Consider the following 25,237-nt stretch of genomic DNA (forward strand, 5'->3'; position numbering starts at 1 on the left):
AGTGCGGCTTGTATTCGTGAATTTACTGTACACTTTTCAGACTAAGGGGAATAAACAAAGCCCAGAGAACAGAGGATGGGTGAAAGCAAGTGCTGAAGGACTTTGAAAGAGCAAAAATTGTAGCAGTATCCCAGTGAGTGAATGTCTCAGGGAGCAGAAAGGAAAGAGATCCCACTGAGTTGGACTTGACCCTTGTGCGCCTCTTTCAACTCAGGACATTGTCTGAGGACAAAGCCATCAAGATGCTGCTGGAAGCTATATGGTTTTAGTCACACCCTTCCATAGACACAAGAGACATTTTCTGGAGTGTGGACCCCAGTAATCACAGTGAGATCCAGAGTGGGACTGAAATACAAGAGATAAACCCTCTTCTCAATGACTCCATCAACCAACCCAACCACGGAGCATACCTGGAACAGCAAGTGGCCCCTGGTGTTCAGCTTTAAGCATTTTTGACCCAAACAAATCCATGGATGAAGGGCTCTTGTAACCAATAAATACTTCCTCTAACATTTTGTTTCTAAAGAGCCAGGCTAAAATGAGGAACTGTTTCTGTTCAGGGCATTGCTCCACACAGACAATCAGAAAATTAGAAGACCAAAACAAAGCAACTTTTGTGTCACTTAGGAAGAGCAGGGTATTGCTGCACTGGGCAATTCCTAGTAAGAATCATTCCAAAGTGGTAATTACAAGGCAGGTCTCTAAAGACTTCAAACATCTCAACTCATTGAGAGGTTTGTCCATTTTCCCTCATAACTGTGGAGAACAGCATAGACTGACCCAGGACAGAGGAAAAAGACAGTGGATGGATACTTGGGTTTGTGCAACTCTCATGATCATCAAAACACACCTTAATATTACATTTGCACAGCCATGTATATATCAGAGTTTGCCTAGGAGAGTTTCTGAGCCTCACTCCATCACTGAAACCTCCAGAGTGCAGCCAGAGACCAAAAAACCCAAAAAAGACCAAAAAACCCAAACCTGTTTTTCATAGAAAAAGATGCCCTTTTTACACACACACATTGCACATCACAATCTAATTTGAGTCACTGCTATGAAAAACACACCTTAGGAAGGGCACAGTGCTCAGAGCTGGGGTTTAGACCCCAGCCCCTGAGCACAGACCCAGTTAATGAGAAGTGGTTTTAAGTACAACTGCAAAGTGAGTGAGCATCAAAACAACTTAAAACCCTAATGAAGATTAAACACCCGTGGAGTTCATTAACTGTGACAACCCTTATCCCATCTCTCAGCATTATGCAGATCTAGAGAGCACCCATAAAGATGTGCTGATAGATTCAACACATTATTGCACCTTCAACAATTCTGGTCAACATAACATTGTTAAATCCCAGTTTTTCACTGGTAGTATCACAGATGCGAGGGCAAGGTCAGTGCACCCACTCCAGATTTTCTACAAGCTATGAGAACTAGAAAAGCTTATATTTAAATGCCACTTTTCAAGCACAACTCTGTAAAATTCCTTGGATCTGGAAGGGAAGACTTTTAAGGAGGCAGCCTGACTTGTTGGCCCCAGAGGCAACTTGGTGCTTTGCTGTTTCAGTCCACAAGACTTGCTGCATTATTGGTCATGGTCCTTTTTACCTCCAGTTTTCCAGCTCTTTCCCAGGAAACTGTGAGTGTGTATCCCATTACAGACACTACAGGTGTTATTTGCTCACACTGAATGAACATGTTGCCAGCACCAGCATTCCCTACCAATACTCCCACCCATCCCAAAAAATACAGCTTTGCAAGCAACACTCCTTCCAATTTTCCCAAGAACCTGCAATAGCTCCAAAAATTCATTTGTTAAAATAGGAGTGATGTTGATACAGCCATAGGAACTACCTATGGATTCTTTCTCTCCTGGTGCCCCCTCAACTCTTCCAGAACATGAGAACACGTGTGCAGCTGTTTCCTGTCCTCCGGGAGGAAAACAAGCAACACATCCCCCTTTCAGACTCTTATCAACAATACTGAATAATTACAGCAATTCCAAGGTGGTAAGAAATGTTTCTGTCCAGGTGTGAATTTTGCAGGATTTAGGGTAAAACATAAGGAACAGGCGTTCAATTACTTAAGTAAAGCTGGGCACCACAAAATACATTTTCTTCTGGTGGAGAGAAGAAATCGAGATTTCTCTTCAGGAAATCAGATCTGACACAGGAAGAGAAGAAATATCCCCTTTTCCCTTAGGGTTTTGATTGGTTTTCTATAATTTTTATACAAGGATGAAAGGTGCTTCCAATGAAATATTTGAGGGAAAAAAATTAGTAGTAGAATTCTTCCTCTTCAGGAAGTCCCTCCAAAAATCAAATCTGGATATGTGGTTCTAGTGGTTCTGTGGGGGGTTAATTTGTTTGCTTTTTTTAATATGTGGAATAAATTTTCAGCATGTTCTCTGATTAATCAACTGGTGTTTCTGCTGACAGGGATTTGGCACTAAATCCCATGAACCTGTTGATATCTAACGATAGAAATTATTTAGTGAGCTATTATTATACACAGGATTTGATTTTCATTATCATTTGATGTCTGGTTTGAAATCCTTATCAGCCATTCCCATTTTTCCCCCATTTATTCTCTACGGTGAAATTTGGTTTCATAACTACATTTGTACTGTAACACAAATGTCTTATTCCAATACGACTCAGAGGAAAAAAAACACATTTTAAAACTCCTGAATTTTGCCCATGGTATTTACCTAGGATTTTCAGATGAAAATCTCCCTCCTTCAATTACTTCTGTGGCTTTAAATGATGTATTTAATTTCCAAGTAGGGGGAAAATCAGGAAAAGAGTGTACGTGTTTTCTTATTTGCTTCAGAAAACCTATTCAATAAAATCATGCTGCATGTAAGTAAATTATTAAAGAAATCAGTTTCTACTCTAAAAAAAAAAAAATTGAACGTATGTTCGCATTTTTTTAAAAATGCACATATTAGCAATGCTTGACCACAGTGAAGAGGGATAGGATTTATCCAAGATTAGAACAAGCAAACACAGGAGGAATTCAAGCTCTCCTAATGCACTTAATTTGGATCACCTAAAGGGATCTAATGACCAGGAACAGAAGCCAAACCTCATTCTCAGTGAGCCTTGGATGTGCAGACAACTGAAAACAGCCCACATGGGCATTTCAGAGATGATGATCTACAGCAATGACTAATTAAGAGATTAAAAAAAGCAAACTGAAAATACACTTTTATTTGAATAGCACTTGGGGGTGCCAGATCCTACTCATAGTGCTCATGTTGGAGGAGTAGCGACCAGATGCACTAAAATACTATAAAAATCCAGTTTTTATCTCTGACACTGTTACTGCGCTATGAGGGCTGAAAAAAACCACATGGGAAGTGGCTGCAGCTTGGGTTTGTGGTTGAAGGGAGAGAACTGAGGGTGCTTTGCTGGGTCTGACATCCCTGTGCCAAGATGGAGCAGCAGTGAAGGAAGGAGAGACATACTGTGAAAGCTAAATTAGGGAAAGAGCAGAAAGTGAGGAGGGTGGTGAGGAAGGAGAGTAGCGCCACACACAAAACCTGCTGGAGCATCTAGGACTCATCACTGAAATTGGGAGAACATTTCTGGGCTTGAAGGAAACACACAGAAAGCTCTCAGAATCAGACAAGGACTAAATTCCTCCTCTGGTCCAAATGCAGGTTTGTGCCTCATTTATAGAATCCCAGCATGGTTTGGGTTGGAAAAAACCTTAAGGATCATCCAGTTCCACCCCTTGCCATAGCCAGGGACATCTCCTGCTAGGCCAGGTGGCTCCAATTGCCATCCAGCTTGGCCTTGGACACTTCCATGGATCCAGGGGCAGCCACAACTGTTCTGGGCAACCTGTGCCAGGGTCTCACCAGCCTCACATCCAAGAATTCCTTCCTAATATCCCATCTAACCCTGACTTCTGGCAGTGGGAAGCCATTCCCTGTGTTGTGTCCCTCCATCCCCCGTCCCAAGCCCCTCTCCAGCTTTCCTGGAGCCCCTTTAGGCACTGGAAGGGGCTCTGAGCTCTCCCTGGAGCCTTCTCTTCTCCAGGTGAGCACCCCCAGCTCTCCCAGTCTGGCTCCAGAGCAGAGGGGCTCCAGCCCCCAGAGCATCTCCATGGCCTTCTCTGGATTTCTCCAACAGTTCCACATCCTTGTAATGTTGGGGATCCCAGAGCTGGAAGCAACTCTGCAAGTGGGGTTTCATAAGGGCAGAGTAGAGGGGAAGAATCCCCTCCCATGCCATATATATGTCCTACTCCATCCGTGGCCAGCAGGAGGAACACACTAATCCAGGATAAGAACATTGTGATATTAAAATATTTTAAAATATTTTTAGAAGGTGGTTTGTGGGTTGGTTTTTTTGTTTGTTTGTTTTTGCTTGTTTGGGTTTTTTTTTTGTTTTGGTTTTGGTTTTTTTTGTTTTCTTTTTTTCTTTTTTTAAACAATGAATTACTAGTGGATTATAATTTCCTAGAGTTCCAAGTAAGAAAGTAGCTTTGAAGGACTCCCTTGTCAACCTGATGATATGTTGACATTGGAAAATTGTCTCTCTGGATAAACTTCTTGAATTGACTTGTCCCATTGGGATTTTTGGGAAGGGTGTTGTATGGTTTGGGAAATCCCCTTAAAATGCCTCTGACTAACACAGTCTGGCAGGTCAGAGAAGGACCTTTGTCCAAGGAAGGTGATTATGAAGGTACCAATTGGCCCAAGGTGATTGTGAAAGGTACTGAGAACCTGGTACAAGAGGAGGGAGAGCACAAGAAGAATTAGAAAAAAGGTGTAACATAAAATTTGAAACTAATACCTAAACCCCCTCTCGGAATGTGAGAACTTTACACCTGATTAAGTGACAAAATCCTGACGCTCCTTCATGTTTCAGTGTTGTGTTGGGGCACGACACAGCATTGTATGGTAATGACATTACAGGCTATTTTTTCTCATTGGAAAACCCACCCATAAGGTCTGGAAAACATCACTGACACTTGCATCTCTTGGATAAATTTCTTGTCCATTGGCAGGACAACCTGCTGCCTCCCTGTGATGCTGTGACACCTCCCATCTCCAGGGTAATATTGGAAGTTTTCTGCCAGAATGTGGCAGCCAGCCAGGAGGGTGGGAGCCAGAGACAGTGCAAGGTTTCAGTGCTTTGTTGTTGTCTTTTAAAGTATTTCCTTTGCAGGTAGGAAATTTATAGAATTACAGTATAAAAACGAACCTTCATAGAAATGATCAAACTACTTATAAGCCAACTTTTCCTCTTTTTTGTTGTAATCAATAATGGAAAAAAATGCATTTTTTACTCCTTTTCTTTCAATGACTGTACAGATTTTTTCCTCCTCCTTATTTGTACATAAAAATAATTTTAAAACCTCTTTTGCAGGCTAAAGCCAGAGTGGTGCATTGAAAATCTGAGTTCTCTTAAGGAAATGTCCCAGGAGAATGCCAGGATTTTAGTAAGATATTCAGATAAAATATGAGTGTGGAAAATGACATCATACTTCTCCTGCCCAAGCATGATATAACACTCCTGGATGCCAAGTCAGGGATTAAGCTCGAGTCTGATATCCTGCAAGAGTACTTTCCTCTGGGTGTTAAGCCTTTGTTTTAAAAAACCCTAATCCTGCTTGTGTCAGCCCATGTCCTGTGAGCCAGAGGGAACCCCAAAGGCTGCCCACTTCATCCCAGACACAGGACATGGATGGGGATGAAAACCAGGTATGTTGGGTCACAACAGGGAAGGGGGTGGAACAGCAGGAAATCACAATTCCCCCCACACACAGGTGACTTCAGACTCACTCAATGGGCTGAACATAATGGTAGATCAATTTTGGATCATGAAAAGCTCAACATAAGCTGTCTGTGTTCTCTGGGAGCCCCAAACCCTCCCATGCCCTGGGGGCTGATTCCCCAGTGTGGGTAGCAGGAAAGGGGGATTCTGTTCTCTGCCCTGCTCAGGTGCTTCCAGCTCTGGGGCCAATATCAGGAGGATGTGGAACTGCTGAAGCAAGTCCAGAAGAGGCCAAAGAGATGCTCTGGGGGCTGGAGTCCCTCTGATCTGGAGCCAGGCTGGGAGAGCGGGGGGTGCTCACCTGGACAAGAGAAGGCTCCAGGGAAACCTCAGAGCCCCTGTCAGTGCCTGAAGAGGCTCCAGGAGAGCTGGAGAGGGACTTGGGGCAGCAGCCTGGAGGGACAGAACACAGGGTGATGGCTTCCCACTGCCACAGGGCAGAGTTAGATGGGATATTGGGAAGGAATTCTTGGATGTGAGGCTGGTGAGGACCTGGGACGGGTTGCCCAGAGAAGCTCCAAGCCCCATCCCTGGATGTGTCCGAGGCCAGGTTGGACAGGGGTTGGAGCAACCTGGGATAGTGGAAGGTGTCCCTGCCCATGGCAGAGGGTGAAATCAGACAATCCTTAACATCCTTTTCAATCCATACCATCCTGTGATTCTGTGATCCTCATACTATCTTACACACATTCCCACTGAAATGGTTCACGTGCTTCTGTGAATTCCTGTGATTCTGAGGAGTTACACAGGAAGTATCAGAGTGTTCCTGCAACTGTCCTCTCCTTACTCCTCCTTCCTGTCATTAGATGGATGCAAACATGGAAAATGAAGTGGAAAATCTCAAGTAAGAACAATAAGAACATCTTTGTGGGCGTGTTGAAGATCTAGCTATTATGTCCCTGCTGACAGGCAGGTTTGGGAAAGAAGGGAGACCAACCTCTCCCATTTCCATCTCCATCCCAGGCCAGAGCCTGCTGGCTGTTTATTTTTAGAGATGATTTCAAGTCTTGTCTCTGATACTGTAATAGACTGGAAAACACAATGATTAAGCTTTTCAGAAACAGTCCCCAAGCACAGCCAGGAGCAAAGGAAACCAACACAAATCTTGTTAGAGATTTTCTCTGAGTCCTGACTGCAGAGCCAGGCAGTTATGAGCATCTTCCTAAAAAGATTTCACTCAGAATCTTTGGATTTGGGCGCTGTGGTTAGAAAGTGTCATCTGTAACAAATCAAAACTAAAAAGAAAGGAAAAAAACCACTCTCTCTTCCTGAAATTAAACCCTTCCAGAAAACAAGGCTGCAGTTCTTGCTTCTCCTGCCAAGATGATGATGAAAGGAGACACATGGAACATCCCTTAGGGAAAGGTGTTCACATAGAGCCATCCTGAGCCCACCACAGAGCTACAGGAAAACGCAGCTACCAGGTAGCCAAGTTTGAAGGATCCACTGATGACAAAACGTGTTTTCTTCCATCTTGGTGAATCCAGAGTCTGTTCTGCCAATGGCTGAACTGAGTTCCCATTCCACCCATGCTTTCACAGTGAAACCAGCACAAAACCCAATTAACAAATTACTTTGTGGCACAAGAAGTTGTGCGACTTGATTGTGAGGAGGCCACATTTAGGGAAATTTCCTCAGCATCTACAGGCACAATGTACCAGGATCCTCACAAAGGAATCCACCAAAACCAGCCCTTGAGTCTTTAAAAGCCAAATTCTGCCTTTAGATTGGTCATTTCCAAAGCAGAGGGCAAGTGTACACAAACTCATTCTGTCAGTGCACCATCGTCATCATTCCAGGTTATTTTTACCTTTTTTTTTGGGCAAGGTTCCCCAAAGAGAAGATATTTCTCATCACACCTCAGCTGCTACTGCTGTAGAGTCAAAGTTTCTGCAACAGACCCCACCCAGCCACAGAACTTCTACAACTACTTCTCCTTCAGTCACTGACCAACAGCCCTGGGCTGAGGAAAAAATCAACCTGAATTTATTCAGATTTGGATTACACGTGAAAATCCCACAATCCAAGCAACTGTACCAAAACAATATCCCCTGTGGGAAGAGCTGGCTAACTAACCCAGAAACGGTTTGTCTGCATTCCTTGACAACTTTTCACATGATTTTAGTAGAAATGTAGGTAAATAAAAGAACTCTGTGACATTAAAGCATCTTTTGAGTAATCAGATGTAATTAAAAGAATCCTTTGAACTGAGAATGGATTTGATTTGAAAGTGGGCTGGAGTGGGCTATAGGCAGAGCAGTGCATGGAAAGTCAGCATTTCCCTTCCTAAAGTCCTGATCTTGGACTTTGTTCAGGAATCTTGGAATCCCAATGTCTTCCTTGTACTCCCAGACATCAGTGCCAAATGAATAGCAGGAACACAGTTAACACACAGGAATTTCCATGGTGGCACGGAGCAGAAGAGTGACTGCAGCAGCTTTTGCACATGAGGATGTGCATTTCCAAGGGAAAAGTGAGAAACTTCACCCCACAAACAGGTTTCTTTTGAAGTTTTACCCTCCCAGGTTGCCCTCATGTCCTGAAGCAGAGACACTTGCTTGGCTCTTAAAAGCTTTGTGTGGTTTCAGTTTTATTCCATTAATATTTTTCTGTGAATTCTGAATCCACTCATCAACACAGCAGCTCTTCAAAGGGCTTCTGCTGAGCTCCTCACGTTAACAACCCGTGATGACAACAGGTTTCCTCAGCTAATGGGTTATGGGATAAGTAGGTGCTTCCAGCAGTTCTGCTGCTTTCTATTCCTTTAAGTGTCCCTGTCCTTACACCTCAGGACTGAGAATTTTCATTTCTTCATGCTATTAATTATTTTGCCTTCTTGCTTTTTCTCCTTGAATATTTTCAGGCTCGTGATTAATTTCAACTATGATGTTATCCTTTTTTTTTTTTTTTTTTTTTTTTAGGTAATGTTCTGCCATTTGGCCCTGGAACTCCATTTCTTCTGCCTTTTAATGGGCTGAAAAAGGCATCAGCCAGTCACACTACAAGGATATAGAGCATGAAGCATCACTCAGCTCATTGCTGTAATGAAATACTTTTTCAACTCATTACAGTTCACAAGGCTTCTCTACCTTGTGTCTCTGCCAATTAATTGTTACTGGGCTCAAAATTAAGTGTTTGTGCTGAAAATCAGATGTTCTCCCTGATTTAAAATCCCTCACATAGCAGAGTTTATCACCCAAATAACCATCCTGTGATGGTCATTCCAAGTGTCTTCCCCAGCAAAAATTCATCCCAGGTGAAGAAGGTCCAGGTAAAATGACACTTGGTGATGTGGAAAAATAAAAACTAATGGTTTTGTGGCACCAAAAGAGAAAGATGTGCCTGGTCCATCACTCCTCAACAAAGGTTCTCTCTTCTCTCCTTCACCCAAAGGACACAAATCCAACTCTCCTCCCACTCCAAGAAGTCTCTAGCTCTGCTGAGCCAGCACAGACCCAGAGACAATGAACACGAGAGGATGAAAGGACAATGAAACCAAAGATATGGAGACCTCAGCAAATGTTTGTCAGGAGCCTGAATATTTTGGTTTGTAAATCTGACTTGAATTGCATCACTGCTTTTCTAACTAATCATGAGCTGATTTCACATGGACTTACAGCTGCATCTATTTATGCAGAATAAAAAACATTTAACAGATTTAATTGTAATTTGGATGCTCTGGACACAGTCACAGAACAGTTCCATGATGACCTTCCATGGCCACATAACAACAGCATGAAGCACCCAGCTGCTGAAGAGCATCTGGCGATTAGAACAAAGACATGATCATGGAAGGCCAGACAGGTTTGAATTAGGAGGGACCTACAAGGTCATCCAGTTCCACTCCCTGCCATGGGCAGGGACACCTTCCACTAGCCCAGGTTGTTGCAAGCCCCATCCAACCTGGCCTTGGAGACTTCCAGAGATGGGACATCCACAACTTCCCCAGGCAACCTGCACAGGGCCTCACCAGCTTCACAGGGAAGAATTCCCTCCCAATATCCCATCTAACTCTGCCCTGTGGCAGTGGGAAGCTGTTCCCCCTTGTCCTATCCCTCCAGGCCCTTGTCCCAAGTCACTCTTCAGCTCTCCTGGAACTCCTTTAGGCCCTGGAAGAGTCTCTAAGGTTTCCCTGGAACCTTTTCTTCTCCACTCCCAGCTCTCCCAGCCTGGCTCCAGAGCAGAGGGGCTTTAGGCCTTGGAGCTTCTCCATGGCCCCCTCTGGACTCTCTCCAGGAGCTCCACATCCTTTTGACATTGGGGATCTCAGGGCTGAGGTAGCTCTCCAGGTGAGGTCTCACAAGAGCAGGGCAGAGGGGAAGAATCACCCCTCTCCCTGCTGCCCAGTTTATGGGGGAGATGGGGCTGCTGGTCCAACATCTTCTCCCCAACAGCTGCCTTGCTGGAGGTATAACTCAGTCCCTTTCAGTTCCTCTGAATTTTCAGACACCCATTTTCCACCTACAACTCTGAACACACATTTGGTTAAATACAGGGCATGCTTATAGTGACACCCACCACATCAAGCAACCAGCTCCCAACAGCTCTCCAGAATTAAACACAGGCAAGAATCAGATCAGTTGTTGACCAAGAAGTTGTCTCACATCTTTTATTTCCCTTCTGTTGCACAATTTCACATCAGATTTCTCCCAAAAGTGTGAATTAGCTTTCTAACCCTTAGGGTAGAATGTCCTTGATGACAAATGGCTTAAAATTATAAAGATCTGTTAAAATAATGTCTGTTAGCAAAGTCAGTTGCTTGAGAAATACCAATCGTTTTACTTAAGTTAATGAATTTAAAACATAATGGAATTTTTTTTCCTGGAAGAATGTAAAACAGGACTCATAAACAGATATACTTACTAAGATAATGAATTTTTTCTCATTGGGTGAAGAACAGGGAAAAATTGTAGAGACTACTGAAAAACAGACAAGTAGGTGCTGGACACCAGCCTGACAAACACAACAGATGGGATGGAACCCAGACAGGGATTCTTGCAGAGCTCAACCACAGGCTTGTCTCCAGCATCATGGAAAGGGGATGGAACCACCAACCAAGATGGGTTTGAGACAGTTAAATGAGTGGATGAGTCAAGGCATAGTGCAATGGCTTAGAGACCTGCAGTGAGTGGAGATGGAAAAAACCTGAATTCCTTGGTTTATTTAGATAGAAGCAGGAAGACAGTTCCTTGCATGGATTGAGATGACACTCAAATTACAAACAGGATCAAGAGAGAGATTTTTAAGATTTTCAAGTTCTCCACAAAGATGGGACTGAAGTGCTCGGCTCCTGCATGTTTCCTACCAAACATCAGTCAAGTCTCTTGATATTTAGTGCATCTTTTTTTTTTCCCTTCTGAATACCTGAATCGTGAAACTTGTGAAACTTTCCTAGCTCAGTGTAACTGCAAAAATGCACACAATAATATATTAAAAAAAAAGCCCAGAGTCTGGAGTTGAGGAGCACTTTGGGAAGGACAACAGCAACCCACTGCATGTTACTTTGTTGCCATTAAAATCTGAAATCCCATTTTCCCCTTTTTCAGCTCTCTGCCTGTTGTATTTTACCTTATCAAGGAGAAGATGGTTGTGGCTGCAGAGATGCCCAATGCTCAAGATCTGAATCAAAACAGACCAATCACCACTACTACTACTGATGGCTCCATTGCTCCCATAGTCTTTTCCAAGAGTCCTTCCCATGTTAAACAAAGTGGCATTCTCCAGCTCGCTGTTACCAAACACTGCAGAGTGATTTCTCTGGAAACCTATGAAGTGTGCTGGCTCCATTAATGTACCATCTTGCTCCTGATAAAGTCTTTGGCAGCTGTTTTGGACAACAGCCCAAGACCTCAGCACACAAGTGCAGCCTTCCATGTCTGTGCAGCCTTTTTCCTAAGTTTATCTATGCCCTAAAGCTTCTAAACCTTTGTGCTTGCCCAAAATGCACAGTCGTTTCAAACACTACATTAAAACACCATACAGTGCTATAAAAGGAAGAATGGATGGTTCCAGGAGGCAGCTCCATGGCAGATGAGCCAGTGTGGCTCAGGAGATAAGAGGCAGCTGCCAGAGATGAATATAAATATTATTTATGAATGTGGTGCTGTTGATTGCCAGAGGTGCTGGAGGTGCAGAGAGGATGGCAGCTCCCCTGCAGAGTCTCAAGTCAAGCCCGTGTCTGCCATGGTGCCACAGCCATGAGAGGCAAAAGAAAGTAGTCTTGATTTTTCCCTGCAAAACCAGATCTCCCCTTGACTGCCTTCTCCTTAATTTCAGAAAGAGCTGTAGCTCCAGTGACACGGGGGTGTACTCAAATGTCAAAACCATGGTTGGACACAACCTCCAAGTAATAAACCATGAGTTACTGAACGATGAGCAAAGCTGATGGCACGTTCTGCTTTGTAGGGCCTTCCTGAAAAACTACATGCTCATCCCATAATCCCTGTAACAGCTCAAGGACAGGCACTGACCACACACCAAGAATCCCACCCTGGAGTTTGGTTCACAACTATTTATTTGCTCCTACCTATGGCTCTGCTTGAACAGGTGCTGCTGCCATACACCCTGAATGTTCCTTGGTAAAATAAAGTAAAATGAAATCACTCTACTGGGGAGAACTTGCTCAGTTGAAGATGATGGCACCAGCAACTGCTGGCACACAGAAGGCACCGATTTATTTGCTGGAACCCTATCTCCTCACTGGACTTCAGTGTTACATTTAACCTGTTACCTGATCTAGACCAAAGATTCACAGACTGTTTGAGAGGGACCTTAAAGCCCATGTCATTCCACCCCCTGCTATGGGCAGCAATACCTCCTACTAGGCCAGGTTGCTCCAAGCACTGTTCAGTCTGGCCTTGCACACTTCCAGGAATGGGACAGCCATAGCTTCTCTGGGCAATCTGTGCCAGGGACTCACCACTCTCACAGGAAGGAATTACTTCCCAATATCTCATCTAACCCTGCCCTCTGACAGTTTTAAGACATTTCCCCTTGTCCTGTTACTCCAGGCTCTTGTAAAAACTCACTCTGGGGACTTCTTGTAGGCCTCCTTTAGGCACTGGAATCCAGTCCTTGGATCCTCTGAGATCATCTATCAGAATAATTATATGTGGGCAAGAATCAAAAAGTCTTGACTTTATTAAAAGAAACATAGAATTGACAAAGTCAATATTTCTGCTTAACTTTAAAATGGCACATTATTCCTGAGGGAAAACCCCAACTCAGCTCCTGGGGCAAAGCCATCATGAGGAAGTCCCAAGAGAGGAAGTACAACATGAATAAACAGAGAGGAGGTGGTTGCCAGTTGCAGTTTCTCTTTCAACACTGCAGGCTTCCAACTGTTGGGAGAATAGAAGGTATCGGGAGACCTCAAAAGCCCCTTCCAGTGCCTAAAGGGACTCCATGAGAGCTGGAGAAGGACTTGGGACAAGGGCCTAGAGGGACTTTGGACAAGCAGGAATGGTTTCCCACTGTCAGAGGGCAGGGTTAGATGGGATATTGGGAAGGAATTCCTCCCTGTGAGGCTGGAGAGGTCCTGGCACAGGCTGCTCAGAGAAGCTGTGGCTGTCCCATTCCTGGAAGTGTCCAAGGCCAGACTGAACAGTGCTTGGAGCAACCTGGTTTAGTGGAAGGGTGCTGCTGCTCATGGCAGGGGGTGAAATGAGATGGGCTTTAAGGTCCCATGGTGTCCATCCACAAGCTGTCCCCACTTTGCAGTACCTTCTACCCAAAACATGCCAGAATAAAAGATGTAGTTTTACCCAAATTACTGCAAAGATGAACAGAACCAGGAACAGTCAGTCTGGTATCAATTCATAACTGAAAGAGAATGCTTCAAGCAAGCTGCCAAGTGTTCAAACCACCATTTCTGACAAAAAGCCCCAAACCACAGGACTGTGTTTCCAATCAGTGCACAAGAAGAAGGCAGGAGCACACAGACAGCCAGGAATGTGACATCACTGCAAATCCAACAAAGGCAGTCTCTCCATGGGCTCTGGGGCTGCAGTTCGGGAAAGGGGAAGAGAAAAGGATTGGCTTGGAAAATAAAACTCCAGTCTCAGCTACAAAGTACCAAAGGGAAGGATCCCTTCAGTCCAACTCTGCCCATTCAAGACTGTTAAGGGGGGTGACAGTTTCACAGCAGGACCCTGAGGGCACAGATCTCTCAGGAGCCAGGCTGGGATCATGGAATGATCACACTCACTTTCCATGAAAAGCATTTTTGAGCGGAGTTGTCATCTCCACATACTCCAATACTGATGAAAGGGATCAGCAAATGTCAGCCCCTGTGTCGAGCACAGAAAGTGAAACATTCCAGAATGGAGCAGATGCACATAGGAATCTCATCAAACCTCAAAACCCATCCCAAACTTAAATCTTGAGGTTTTTACATGGAATCTCAGGTGGTTTGGGCTGAAAGGGACCTTAAAGCTCATCTTGATCCATCCTCTACCATGGGCAAGCCCCACCCAACCTGGCCTTGGACATTTCCAGGGATGCAGCATCTACCATTTCTCTTGGTAGATCCAACCTGCTCTTCTTGATGGTGTAAAGAAGCAAGCACATGTCAAAATAGCATTATGCAATCCTTTTTTTGAGAGCCTGTGGAACAGAGTCTTTTCCATACAAACTCCTCGGAAACTTTCAGTATACCAAGCTATGAAAAAGCCCACAGGCATCTGAAGAATAAAATAGCTGCTGTATCCATCAGGAAAGGCAGCTGCCCATGAACTACAGAGGTTATGGTGGGAGAGCCACGTCTGAAAATCCTCAAACCCTCAACGGCTCCATCCATTGGAGCCAACTACAATGCCCCTTTGTTAAATATACAGGAATAACCAGTCCCTTGATTCCCAAGAGTCCAGTGAGTCATAAGTGGGGGTTATAAGACATCAGTAGTCTTTGTGAAGTTCCAAAATGTCAAATTAATCCCACCCTCCCTGATTCAAACAGATCTGAATTTAAGTCACTCCTCCTTCTCCCTGAGCCAGAGGAAGACAGAAGAAGGTCTCTTACCATGGGGAAGTTCAAGATCGAGCATCTCAAATTCTGCTCTGTGAGCATTGAACCTGCTCCTAGAGCGGGGTCACTGCTGAATAAAATTTGGTGGTCAGGATGCTGTTTATGTAAGGAGGCCAACAAAAAGAAAGGAAAGTGCTTATCTTTCAATTCACAGCTTCTTCCAAAAGGATTTTGCCATGGAGACCACATCAACCACTCCCTAAGGAGCCTTGCACTCCTTTGTCTTCACACACAGACTCCACACCCTGATCTTTCCTTTCTTCTACTGATATTGGTGATACATCTTTCTAAGGGGACACCTGAGATTAGGGAGCAGCCATATCACCAAAAACATTTGGGAAAGCACTTGAGAAATTCATGCTGAGCCACTCTAGTTCTAAACAGGTTTCTTCCAACTCAACAGAAGGAGAATCAAGGTACGACTGTTCCCAGCAGTGTCAATACACTACAGATGTTGGGTAGCAGGTCAAGGGAGGGGATTTTGCCTGCCCTGCTCAGGTGAGACCCCATCTGCAGAGCTGCCCCAGCCCTGGAGCCCAGCACAAGAAGGACATAGAGCTGCTGAAGAGAATCCAGAGGAGGCACCATGGTGATCATAGGAATGGAGCAGCTCTGGTGTGAGGAAAGGCTGATAGAACTGAGATTGTTCAGCCTGGAGAAGGCTCCAGTGCCTAAAGGGGTTCCAGGACAGCTGGAGAGGGACTTGAAGCAAGGGACAGGACAAGAAGGAATGGCTTCAAACTGACAGAGAGTAGGATTAGATGGGATATTGGGAAGAAAGTGTTGGCTGTGAGGGTGGTGAGGGCCTAGCATAGGTTGATCAGAGAAGCTGCGGTTGCCCCATGCCTGGAAGTGTCCAAGACTAGGTTGGATGGGGCTTGGAGCACCCTGTTCCAGGGGCAGGTGTCCTTGCTCATGGTAGGAGTTTGGAACAAGATCATCTTTAGGGTCCCTTCCAACCCAGCCTACTCTATGATACCACGATTCTGAAGTCCCTCCAGCAGAAGGGTAGTTATAGATCAGTTCTAAACTTTTTTAGCCTTTTTTTTTTATGTCTGTGCCCAAGATGAAGGAAAAAATTAGAAACACTACACTGATTAAATGTCCATCACAAAGACACAGTGAGAGCCCTTGTGTGCCCTTTGTTAGGGCACATTTCACTTTTGCACAAAGGCAACACTTCACTTCTAAAGATTAAAGCTCAGGAACAGTCACTGAGCTTAAACACACCCTCTCAGAGGGGAAGAAAAGATACTTTTTTTTACCCCCTGGAAAAAGGCGTCAAAATATCTCCAGTTGAATCCAGTGACAACACTGTTAACTTATTTGTGACACAACAGGCTGCTCTTGAGATGCTATTCAAGGTGAAACCCTACAACAAGAGGGAATGGAGGGACCAAGCATGGTGTGATGCTCAGTGCTCCTACTCTGGGGGATTCAAGCAGATTAAAGGCAGAAATAGCCAAAACAAGTAGTTCAGCAGAACAGAACTTGTACTTTGAAGAATATAAGAGGAAAAATTTGTTTCTCTTTACCAGCCACAGAACAGAATCCAGAATTCCTGCAAATCCCATTTAGATCTCATATAACTACACTGGAGTCTGGGAGAAGCTGATGGAGCTGTGGCTGCTCCAAAGCATCACACAAGAGCCCAGGTTGTGAGGGGTGTGAGGAACAGCTATTGGGACTCTCCTATCGAGATCTGCAGCTCCTGCCATACAAGAACCACCACCAACACAGGCACTCAAGAAGGCAACAAAAAAATCACCTGGAGTCTTGAGTCAGCACTCTGCTATGGAATCAGTGCTCCCACTTAAGGAATCATGCCTGGAGATGAACACCTGCAGCCACATACACACCTAGCAATGCACAACTGTGCTTTGGACTAGCACAACCACAAGTCATTAAAGCACTTACCAACCATCAGAATAAAGTACAAACCTGCCTTCCAGGAATGGAAGAGAAGAAAAGTCAATAATTTCCTAGATTAGGACACCCATTAGCTTCTCCTACATTATTCTGACATAAATAAATAAAAACTGAAAGAAATTCTGAGTGTGCATCTCAAAGTATTGAAAACCATTCCAAGAGTTGCCTTTTAATAACAAACACCATGTACTGACCTCTGCCAATTTGTATGGTAAGATCAGCTTCTCTCCCACTGTCACAGTCTTTCTGGTCACTAGGGCCTCAAAGAGCATCTCTTCTTTCACCTAAAACGAAAGGACAGATGTTGATTATTCTAATGATCTTTTTTAATTTAAAATCCAGTTTAAAAATGCTAACACTTTAACATAAAAAAACTAAAATTCAGTGGAAACACATTTAAATTTCAAAATTCAATTTAAAAAATATTAAACCGTTTTTGCCAGCCCTTGCAGAGTTAAGTTCAATGGGTAAAAACATGCCATTGGGAGGAGCCAACTCAGCACAGAAATCCAGCATAGAAACCTAACACCAGGGTATTCAAAGTAACCTGATTTTCTGCATTCAGGCATCCCAGTTGTAGCAATTTCCCTCTGGTTTCCTTATTTCCAGTGCGGCTCCTCCCTCCCACACTTTCTCTTGGCAAAACAAGTCAACTTTCTAGGGTTGTAAGGATGAAATCATACAAATTACTCTAGAATAAGCCAAGCAGTGTCATCAGTTTGAGATATCCAAGTGGAGGAGGATTTTTTCCCCTGCTTTTAAGGGTGGGGAGGAGTCAGAAGGAGGAAGAAACCCTCGGTAAACCACCTGATATTTACTTTGCTATTAGCAGTGGATGTTTACTCCCTGAAGCCACAGTTCCTGGTGAGGTGACAGTTTCTAATCAGGCCTTACAGGTTTGCAGAACAAAACTCAGATTGTTCGGATAACTCGGTCGTGTTAACACAGACACTTCAGCAAAGAGGGAAACGGTGCTGACAAATCAAGTGGTACCTGCAACTTTTGGGGAAAAGCCACTTTCCCAATCAGTTTTGAGACCCTCTTACTTTGAGGAATTCAGAAGGTGTCCTGTCTCCCAGAATACATCAGTTAGACTTAAAGACTTGGAGTCATTGACTGATCTTCACTAAATTTCCAGTCAAAAAAGACATCATGAGTCTGGGTGAAAATCTGGGAGCCCAGAATTAATGGATGTGGATGATACAAAGAAGCTGCACTGAAGCCTCTCCAAACTGCTTATTCAACCTGAAGGACTCCATGCAGGCACCAGACCTCCTCTGGACATCTATCTTCAAAATCCACATTCATGAAGCCATCCAAGGCCATATTTTTACCACAGGGAAACCATTTATGATTTGACATGGAAAATGGGAAACATAGAAGTCTAACAATTGGACTCAACGATCTTAGAGATCTTTTCCAACCAAAACAATTTTATGAATGTACTTTGACTTCAGGGTTTAATCCAGGAATTAGTATGAAGAGGAAATGCAAACAAGACAGGGGAAGGTCAGGAATCTCACAAACCATAGCAATAATGATGCCCTTCTGTACAGCAATCTCCTTCTGCCAAAACTATCAGGGGAGTCTCCTTGATAAAACCCAGGGAATTTTTATATAACCGATTCTTCCTGCAACAAGAACTTGTTGTTGTTGAAATCAGAATACATTAAGTCACCTGTACATGACTGTCACCTGCCAGCAAGGCCTCTATGACTGGAAATGACATTTCAATGTTCATTTCTTTAATGCTCAGCACTACTCAAGAGCCCTCAGTTCCTACAATTCAATTTTACCTTTCAAAATCAAGCAGGGAAAAAAATAATCTCCTGGTTCATCCAGAGATACACAGCACATTTTCACATTTGGTTTCTATTCCTCTACATTCACCAAAATACTTGATTTTGTAATTTTCAGCTCTGTGGATGCTTTTCCAGCAGCTCTCAACTGCAGGACCATCAGCTGCTCTCCCCCAACTGCACAACTTGGAACAAAGTGAGTTTCACACCATCCATTATCCCACTTCAGGGATGCTGCAAACCCACAGCCAGCATGCCATCTTTTTTTAATTATCCAAGGCAACAAGGCAGAGGGGTGTCAGATGGTTCCTAATCAAAACAGTCCAAAGAAATATTCCTCAACAACATAAATACTTCCAAGTCCCAGATTTGTCAGCAAACATGGAGATTTTAAGCAATTTAAACAACTACCCAGGCCATCCCTCACCATCCCCATCTCATGGTCACTCCGGTTCTTCCTCCTCCTGCTCTCTGGATGGAGGGAACCTGTGGATGTGCATCCTTTGTCTCCTGACCCAAGGAGATCCCATTGAATCATCTTATTGTACAAAAACATTCTTGGCAAGGATGGGAATGCCTGCATCTCCCCAGGCCCCTGCCTGCAATTACCATCCAGTGGAGCTTGATCTCAATTCCCTTCATCGCCTCTGATGAACACCACGGGTGTAACCAAATCATCCTAATCTGCATTTAAGGTCACAGCATGAAAGTAGCTGACTCCTGATGCCAGGGAGGAGCCACTGGAGTTTTCCAAAGACAAACTCAGCATGTGCCAAGGACATAGAGATACTTAGAGCTTCCCCACATCCTACATCTCCTCCTCCAGTAAGTATAAAATAGGGACACCCATTGGTGCAGAGTAGCAAAGAGGAGAGCACCATTTATTCCTTTACTTTGTGCCCTAGGAGTTTCACTCTGGGTCAGATTTCATGGATTTTTGCTTCCTGGTGCTAAAGGGCATGGCTTGCTCCCCCTCTTAAACATGGCCTGCAGAGTTTAGATCTTAATTACAGGGACAAAACGCAGATTTAAGACTTCATTGCCACTAGTGGGGCCAGAGAGGGCTGGAGGCCTCAAGCTCCATGAGCCAGTGAGGGATGACTGGCAGTGCCACAGCTGGCAACATCAGTGGGGCACGGCGGGAGCAGGGAGCCAGCAAGGACTGGGCGGGAGCCAAAGCAGGCAGAGATTGCTCCACCAGTAATTCTGGGGTATTATGTTAGAGCAGCTGAAGAAAAATGAACCATTTCCAGCTGGAGAGCAAGAAAACATCAAGTTTTGTCTCTCCTTCCATATTTGAAAAAAGGGATCTCAGTGCTGAGTGCTTGCTCTATAGATGCCTTGTATGGAGTGACATATTCCAATTTCTACCAACTCTTCTTTTAGAAGATCTGAATCTTTTCCTCAGACTTTCTTTCAAATAACCAGAGTTAGAAAGGATGTGAGGGAATGGTTGGAGCTGTGTTAGGGAGGTTTAGGCTGGATATTGAGAAAAGGTTCTTCCCCCAGAGGGTGGTTGGCACAGGTTCCCCAAGGAATGGTCATGCCAAGGCTGCCACAGCTCAGGGAGTGTTTGGACAATGCTCTCAGGCACAGAGTGGGATTGCTGGAGTGTCTGTGCAGGACTTGTGTCTGTGAAGGGCCTGGAGTTGCACTCAATGGTATTTGTGGATTCCTTCTAACTCAGCATATTCTGTGATTCTCTGAAGTTTTCTTACTCTAATTCTGGCTCAAAATTTTGCATCTGATAATGATATCCCTATTCATTGCAGGGATATTGGACCAGATGAACTTTGGAGGTCATTTCCAATCATTCTGTGATTCTACAAAACATCATCTGGAAAACAAATCCAGAAGAAAAAACTGGAAGCAAGCACTGTCTGCTTCATAATCCTCATCCCCTCCCCAATTAATTTCCAAGACATTTATCACAGGAGGAGCCCCAGCACCTGTGGGATTCCTCTGGGAAGCTGCAGGCCATTTTTTTAGTGGAAGAAGAACTTGAGAACATAAATCTCCTGCAGAGGCCAACATCAGCTCCAAACACAAATGTGCACTGGGAGATCTGGCAAAACTAATTTGGGACACTTGATAACTTGTGTTTATTTGCATTGAGGTTAGGTAACCTAAACCTAAAAGCTGAATACAAAACTGCTCCACTGAGCAAAGACAGAATTTATCTCCTTCCTCAATGCTTCATCCATAGAAATAATTCCCCATTTTAGTAAACACAGACAATTAAAATGTTCCTACTGTTCCAATGAAAAACAAAAAGTCTCTTTTAAGATCAACTAGATAATCTCTAATATATTATTTTTGCTAATAAGCCCACAAATGAGCTTTTCTAAGCTTTTTTCCCCAGAAACACAAAGGTTTTGCCCAGTTTTGCACAACCCTCTATGATTTCTGCCCAGACTCTGGGATATTTGCAGTGTTTGCACAGGACTCCATGTCTGCTTGATTAATCAGGCAGCCTTGACATCACTCCCCAACAGAGCATTTCAGCAGAGTTTAAACAAAGGCCCTGAAAAACCTGCCAAAAGCATCACATAATCCACACGCTATGTCTATTCCTGAAAAAAAAAAAAAATGGAATCGGGGTTTTACTATAAATGAAACAATGATCTGCAGAGTCTGGCCAAAATCCTATATTGGAGTTTCCATAAATGCTGCCCTGGATGGTTTAATAAAGCAAAAACATATTGGATGGGGTTGTTGATAGCTAAGAAAAAGCAAATCCATTGAGGTCACTATCTCCTCCAAGATTCCTTCAAAAAATCTCTCTATTAGTTTCATTTTATAGGGACACGAATCTCATTACACAGAGGGAGGATAGTTGTGCAGTGGTGCTGCATTAACTGGTGCATCAGAGAAATTCCCCCAGTTATCATTAGAGGTTCCAACACAAACCAACCAGCTCATGAGAATTTGGGCCAGATTCCCCTTTGCAGGGGGAGAAGACCCTAATTTTGCCTAAATTTTAAGTTTCAGAAATGCTGCATCCCCACTGGAGCCATGCTGGAGCACCTCTGCATCCCCTCTTGGCTGCTCCACGCAGCTCCAGTCGGATTTTTTCCTTCTCTCCTCCATGTCAAATCCTTGACTAAACAAATCCAGTGAGTCATTTGAGTATAAAGATCAACCCAAAAGTTCCCCCAAGATAAGGAAGTATCAGATTACAGTTTCTTCCATCCCTTTGCTGAGCTCCAGAAAGTTCCACCAAGCATCCGGTCACCATAGGAAAGGAAGTTCAACTCTTTGTCAACTTATATTATTTTTATTCTGAGATGACTTTTCAGTTAATAGCATCTAATGCCAAGATCTGGAGAAGGGATTAACAACTTTTTCAAGCCAATTCATAATTTTAGCAACAATGGGAAAAGCAAAGCTGTAAAGTGACCAGATAAAAAAGAATGTAATAAAAATAATTACCCAAATGAGTGAAAATACAAAGTGTTAAATGTTTTAACCAGTATTTTAGGTCTCTGGCTGAGTAGAACTCATTGTACTTAATGGGGAGAGTTGTAAGTAACCAACGAATGAATAAAAAGTGGTGGCTGCTCTTTGCAATGATGTTTCATCTATTTGAACCCTTTAGTTCTTCCTTTGGGTCAAACCTGAACAAGCAGCAACACCTTTTGAGTTCTGCAAAGAGAAACATGGCATTTTGTAAAAGGAAATTAAGTCTGAAAATGAGATTATTTGCTTTATTTCAGCTGATTTCATTGGGTCTGTTAAAAGGTTTACACTTGGATGCAGCAAATACTTCCAGTTTCATGGATCAATTATCACCTAAATGCAACCTAAGAGACAAACGACACCACTTACTCAAACCCAGTGATGCGTTTCTTCAGATCCCCCCTCAATGCAGCAAGCATTGTCCCAAGCTAATTAACAAGCATTTTATGATCTAGATGGTCATTTAACTTGCAAAAAGAATTACCAAGATGAACAGAAATCTATTTGGTCCATCTGCTCAGCTACATCAGATGCTAGTGGTTTGGTTGTTCTGTTTTAGTTTTTTTTTTTTCAAATGATGAAAAATAAATATACTTATTTATTTTTACATCTTGTTGACACTACCTGAGGGTGCCATTCCAGCCCATGGCATTAAGGCACTGATGGACTGACACAGCTCAGCCAAAGCCTCATTTCACATAACCATGTGTAAAAACCACCCCGCGACCTCCCCACGTGCAGATGTTACAAAAGGGTTTGTTTGCAAAGGCAAAGACCCAAAGCCTGGAACTTTTTCAGATCTGTAAGTCACTCTCTTACTCAAAACTTTAAAAAAAACCAATTACTTAACTGACTTGGCCACATTTAACAGGGTAAAATCAACAACATTCTCCTCCCTACTCATATTTTCCTTCTGTTTATTTCTGCAATCTCCAAGGCCAAGATGCAAAGAGCATCCAGCTGCTAAGACCATATTTTACAGAAGCTTTCCCCTCCCTAAACATCAGATAATCAACAGATGCACCAGAAAACTCCTTAACAGGCCCACAAATAGGGACTAGAGGGATGAGATGGCCCTCCACCATCTCAAACCCAACCCTTGTGGAATCTGGCAGGTAATAAGAGACAAAAAACACGGTGAGGGAGCTCAGCACATCCTACAGCCTGCATGGAACCAAAACACGGGGCAATGGTCATACAACTGCTCGAGTTTCTCAGAGAGACTCTGGAACAGATTTGAGGAGCACCAGCTGATGGATGGCAATCGAAGACACTGTTGTGTTGGACAGCAGTTTTTCATGGAATCTAGACCCTGGAACCTTTCACATTTAATCACAGAAACAGGATTTTCAGCCAATGAATCCTGAAGCTGAAGAGTAGGGTCAAAACCCCTACATTAAAAACCTCTTACAGAAAGTTCTTGTACCTTTTCCCTGGCAAACATAACAGCCCATAAGAATGAAAACACACAAGAACTTACTCTTTGGGGAAACTGGAAATAAATTGCACAAACGTTGTGTCCTAAATCAGGGGAGGTTTGTTTGGTGTGAAAGTTTCAGGACGGAAAGCAGAGCCTTACCTCCAGCAGTTCTGACACAATGGGAAGTATTTCAGGGTTACAGATATCGATGGAGTCATCCCTGTAGGTCTTCTTTTTGTACCGGATGTTCCCCAGGTGCAGGATCGCCGAAAGCAGAGAGAAAATCCTAAATGGAGAGAATTCATTTTCACTTGTTTTTTCATGAATTGAATGGAGAAGCAAATTTCACTCCCACGGGTCATGTCTTGGGTTACAATACAGAGTGTGATAAAAGGTTATCACCACATGATGAGACCAGATGAGGCAGTGATCCTTATCTCCCCGGGAGATATTCTGCTAATGGGCCATCCATTGAAACCAGGCAGGGCATTGTTCTTTATCTTTTCACAGCCCATCCTTCCTCCAGCCAGTCATTTTCTGCTAATGGCCATTGAGTCCCACTGTGGGACTGATAAAATTACTGCATCCCATTGGAAGTTGCTCCAGCCAGAGGGAAGAGCCCAATATTTCATACTAAGATAAAAACAGAGGTTTTGGGACACTAAGGGAACCCTTTTTCCATGTGGACTCCAGAGGAAAACCGGATTTCTCCACATCATCACTGGACCTTCGGAGGGAAACTGCACCTTGTACAGGAGCACTGCTCCAACTGAATCACATCTGTCACTGCAGGAGGATGCAGCCACCATGGAATGGGACTGCTGCCAACACCCTGCCTGACGGGGTGTCAGGTTGTACTCTGACTTTGTCAGGGTTTGGGGTTTGTGCATTGTAGTACTGTATTTCTATTTTAATTTTATTAGTAAAGAACTGTTATTCCTAATTCCCATATCTTTGCCTGAAAGTCCCTTGATTTCAAAATTATAATAATTTGGAGGGAGGGGGTTTACATTCTCCATTTCACAGAGAGGCTCCTGCCTTTCTCAGCAGACACCTGTCCTCCAAACTAGGACAGTCTCTCTTTTGGCTCATTTTTCTAATTTTCAATCCAAAGCATCCACTTTGCCGTTTTTTTTGTCAAAAAGATGTTCATTTAGTCAAGTACCCAACTTGCATCTGTTTCAAGTTTCCTTGAAAATTCTTTAACACATCAAACCCACGGTTACAAAATTACAGCCCATGTTGTAGGAAAAATAGAAATCCTCCAGTAATCTTGATATCCAGATTAAATATTTATCATACAATTGCCTAAATTAAGGGGTAGAATTGGCATGGTCATGCAGGTGATCCCTCTTAGTCCCCTGAGACACGTGTTTTTGTCACCTTTCTGGATCTAGTCCCAGCCAGGAACAAAAGACTGTAAAAAACAGTATAAATGCTTTTATAATATCTAAGCAACTGAGGCAAAGAAAAGATGTCACACTTCAAGTAAATTTATCCAACCAATGTTTCTATTTTGGTAATTTGGTCAATTTTAAGTTATCTTCCCTCCAAAAAAATAGTAGGATCAGATGCTCAAAGAATAAATATCCTGAGTTGGAAGGGATCCACAAGGTTCATCAAGCCCAGCTCCTGAGCCATAGCTGACTTCAGCTATAAACCCTGTTTGTCCCTATTTCTACATTCCCCTGGGAGCTAAAAACGAATAAACCCAAATGTGATTCCTAGCTATGCCACCAGCTTTTCTGGACAATACACCTTCACCTCTCCAAGTCCTCTCTTATCTCCAAAACAGGGATACTGACTCCTTGTTGTGA

At 43.5% G+C, this 25,237-nt stretch overlaps 1 protein-coding gene across 8 annotated transcripts in view; it reads right to left on the reverse strand.

Annotated features, from left to right (window-relative positions):
* Positions 1 to 25,237, reverse strand: part of MYO9A (myosin IXA) — a 174,013-nt gene that overhangs the window by 75,317 nt on the left and 73,459 nt on the right. For all 8 annotated transcript variants that reach the window (XM_033070562.1, XM_033070564.1, XM_033070559.1 and 5 more), the window contains 2 exons: positions 23,580 to 23,706; positions 16,937 to 17,026 (listed from right to left, as the gene is read on the reverse strand). In XM_033070562.1, coding sequence (XP_032926453.1) covers positions 16,937 to 17,026; positions 23,580 to 23,706 — 217 coding nt within the window. The remainder of the gene's footprint in view (positions 1 to 16,936; positions 17,027 to 23,579; positions 23,707 to 25,237) is intronic.

The sequence above is a fragment of the Catharus ustulatus genome, chromosome 12 (genome assembly GCF_009819885.2).
Source record: "Catharus ustulatus isolate bCatUst1 chromosome 12, bCatUst1.pri.v2, whole genome shotgun sequence".
NCBI classification, from domain to species: domain Eukaryota; kingdom Metazoa; phylum Chordata; class Aves; order Passeriformes; family Turdidae; genus Catharus; species Catharus ustulatus.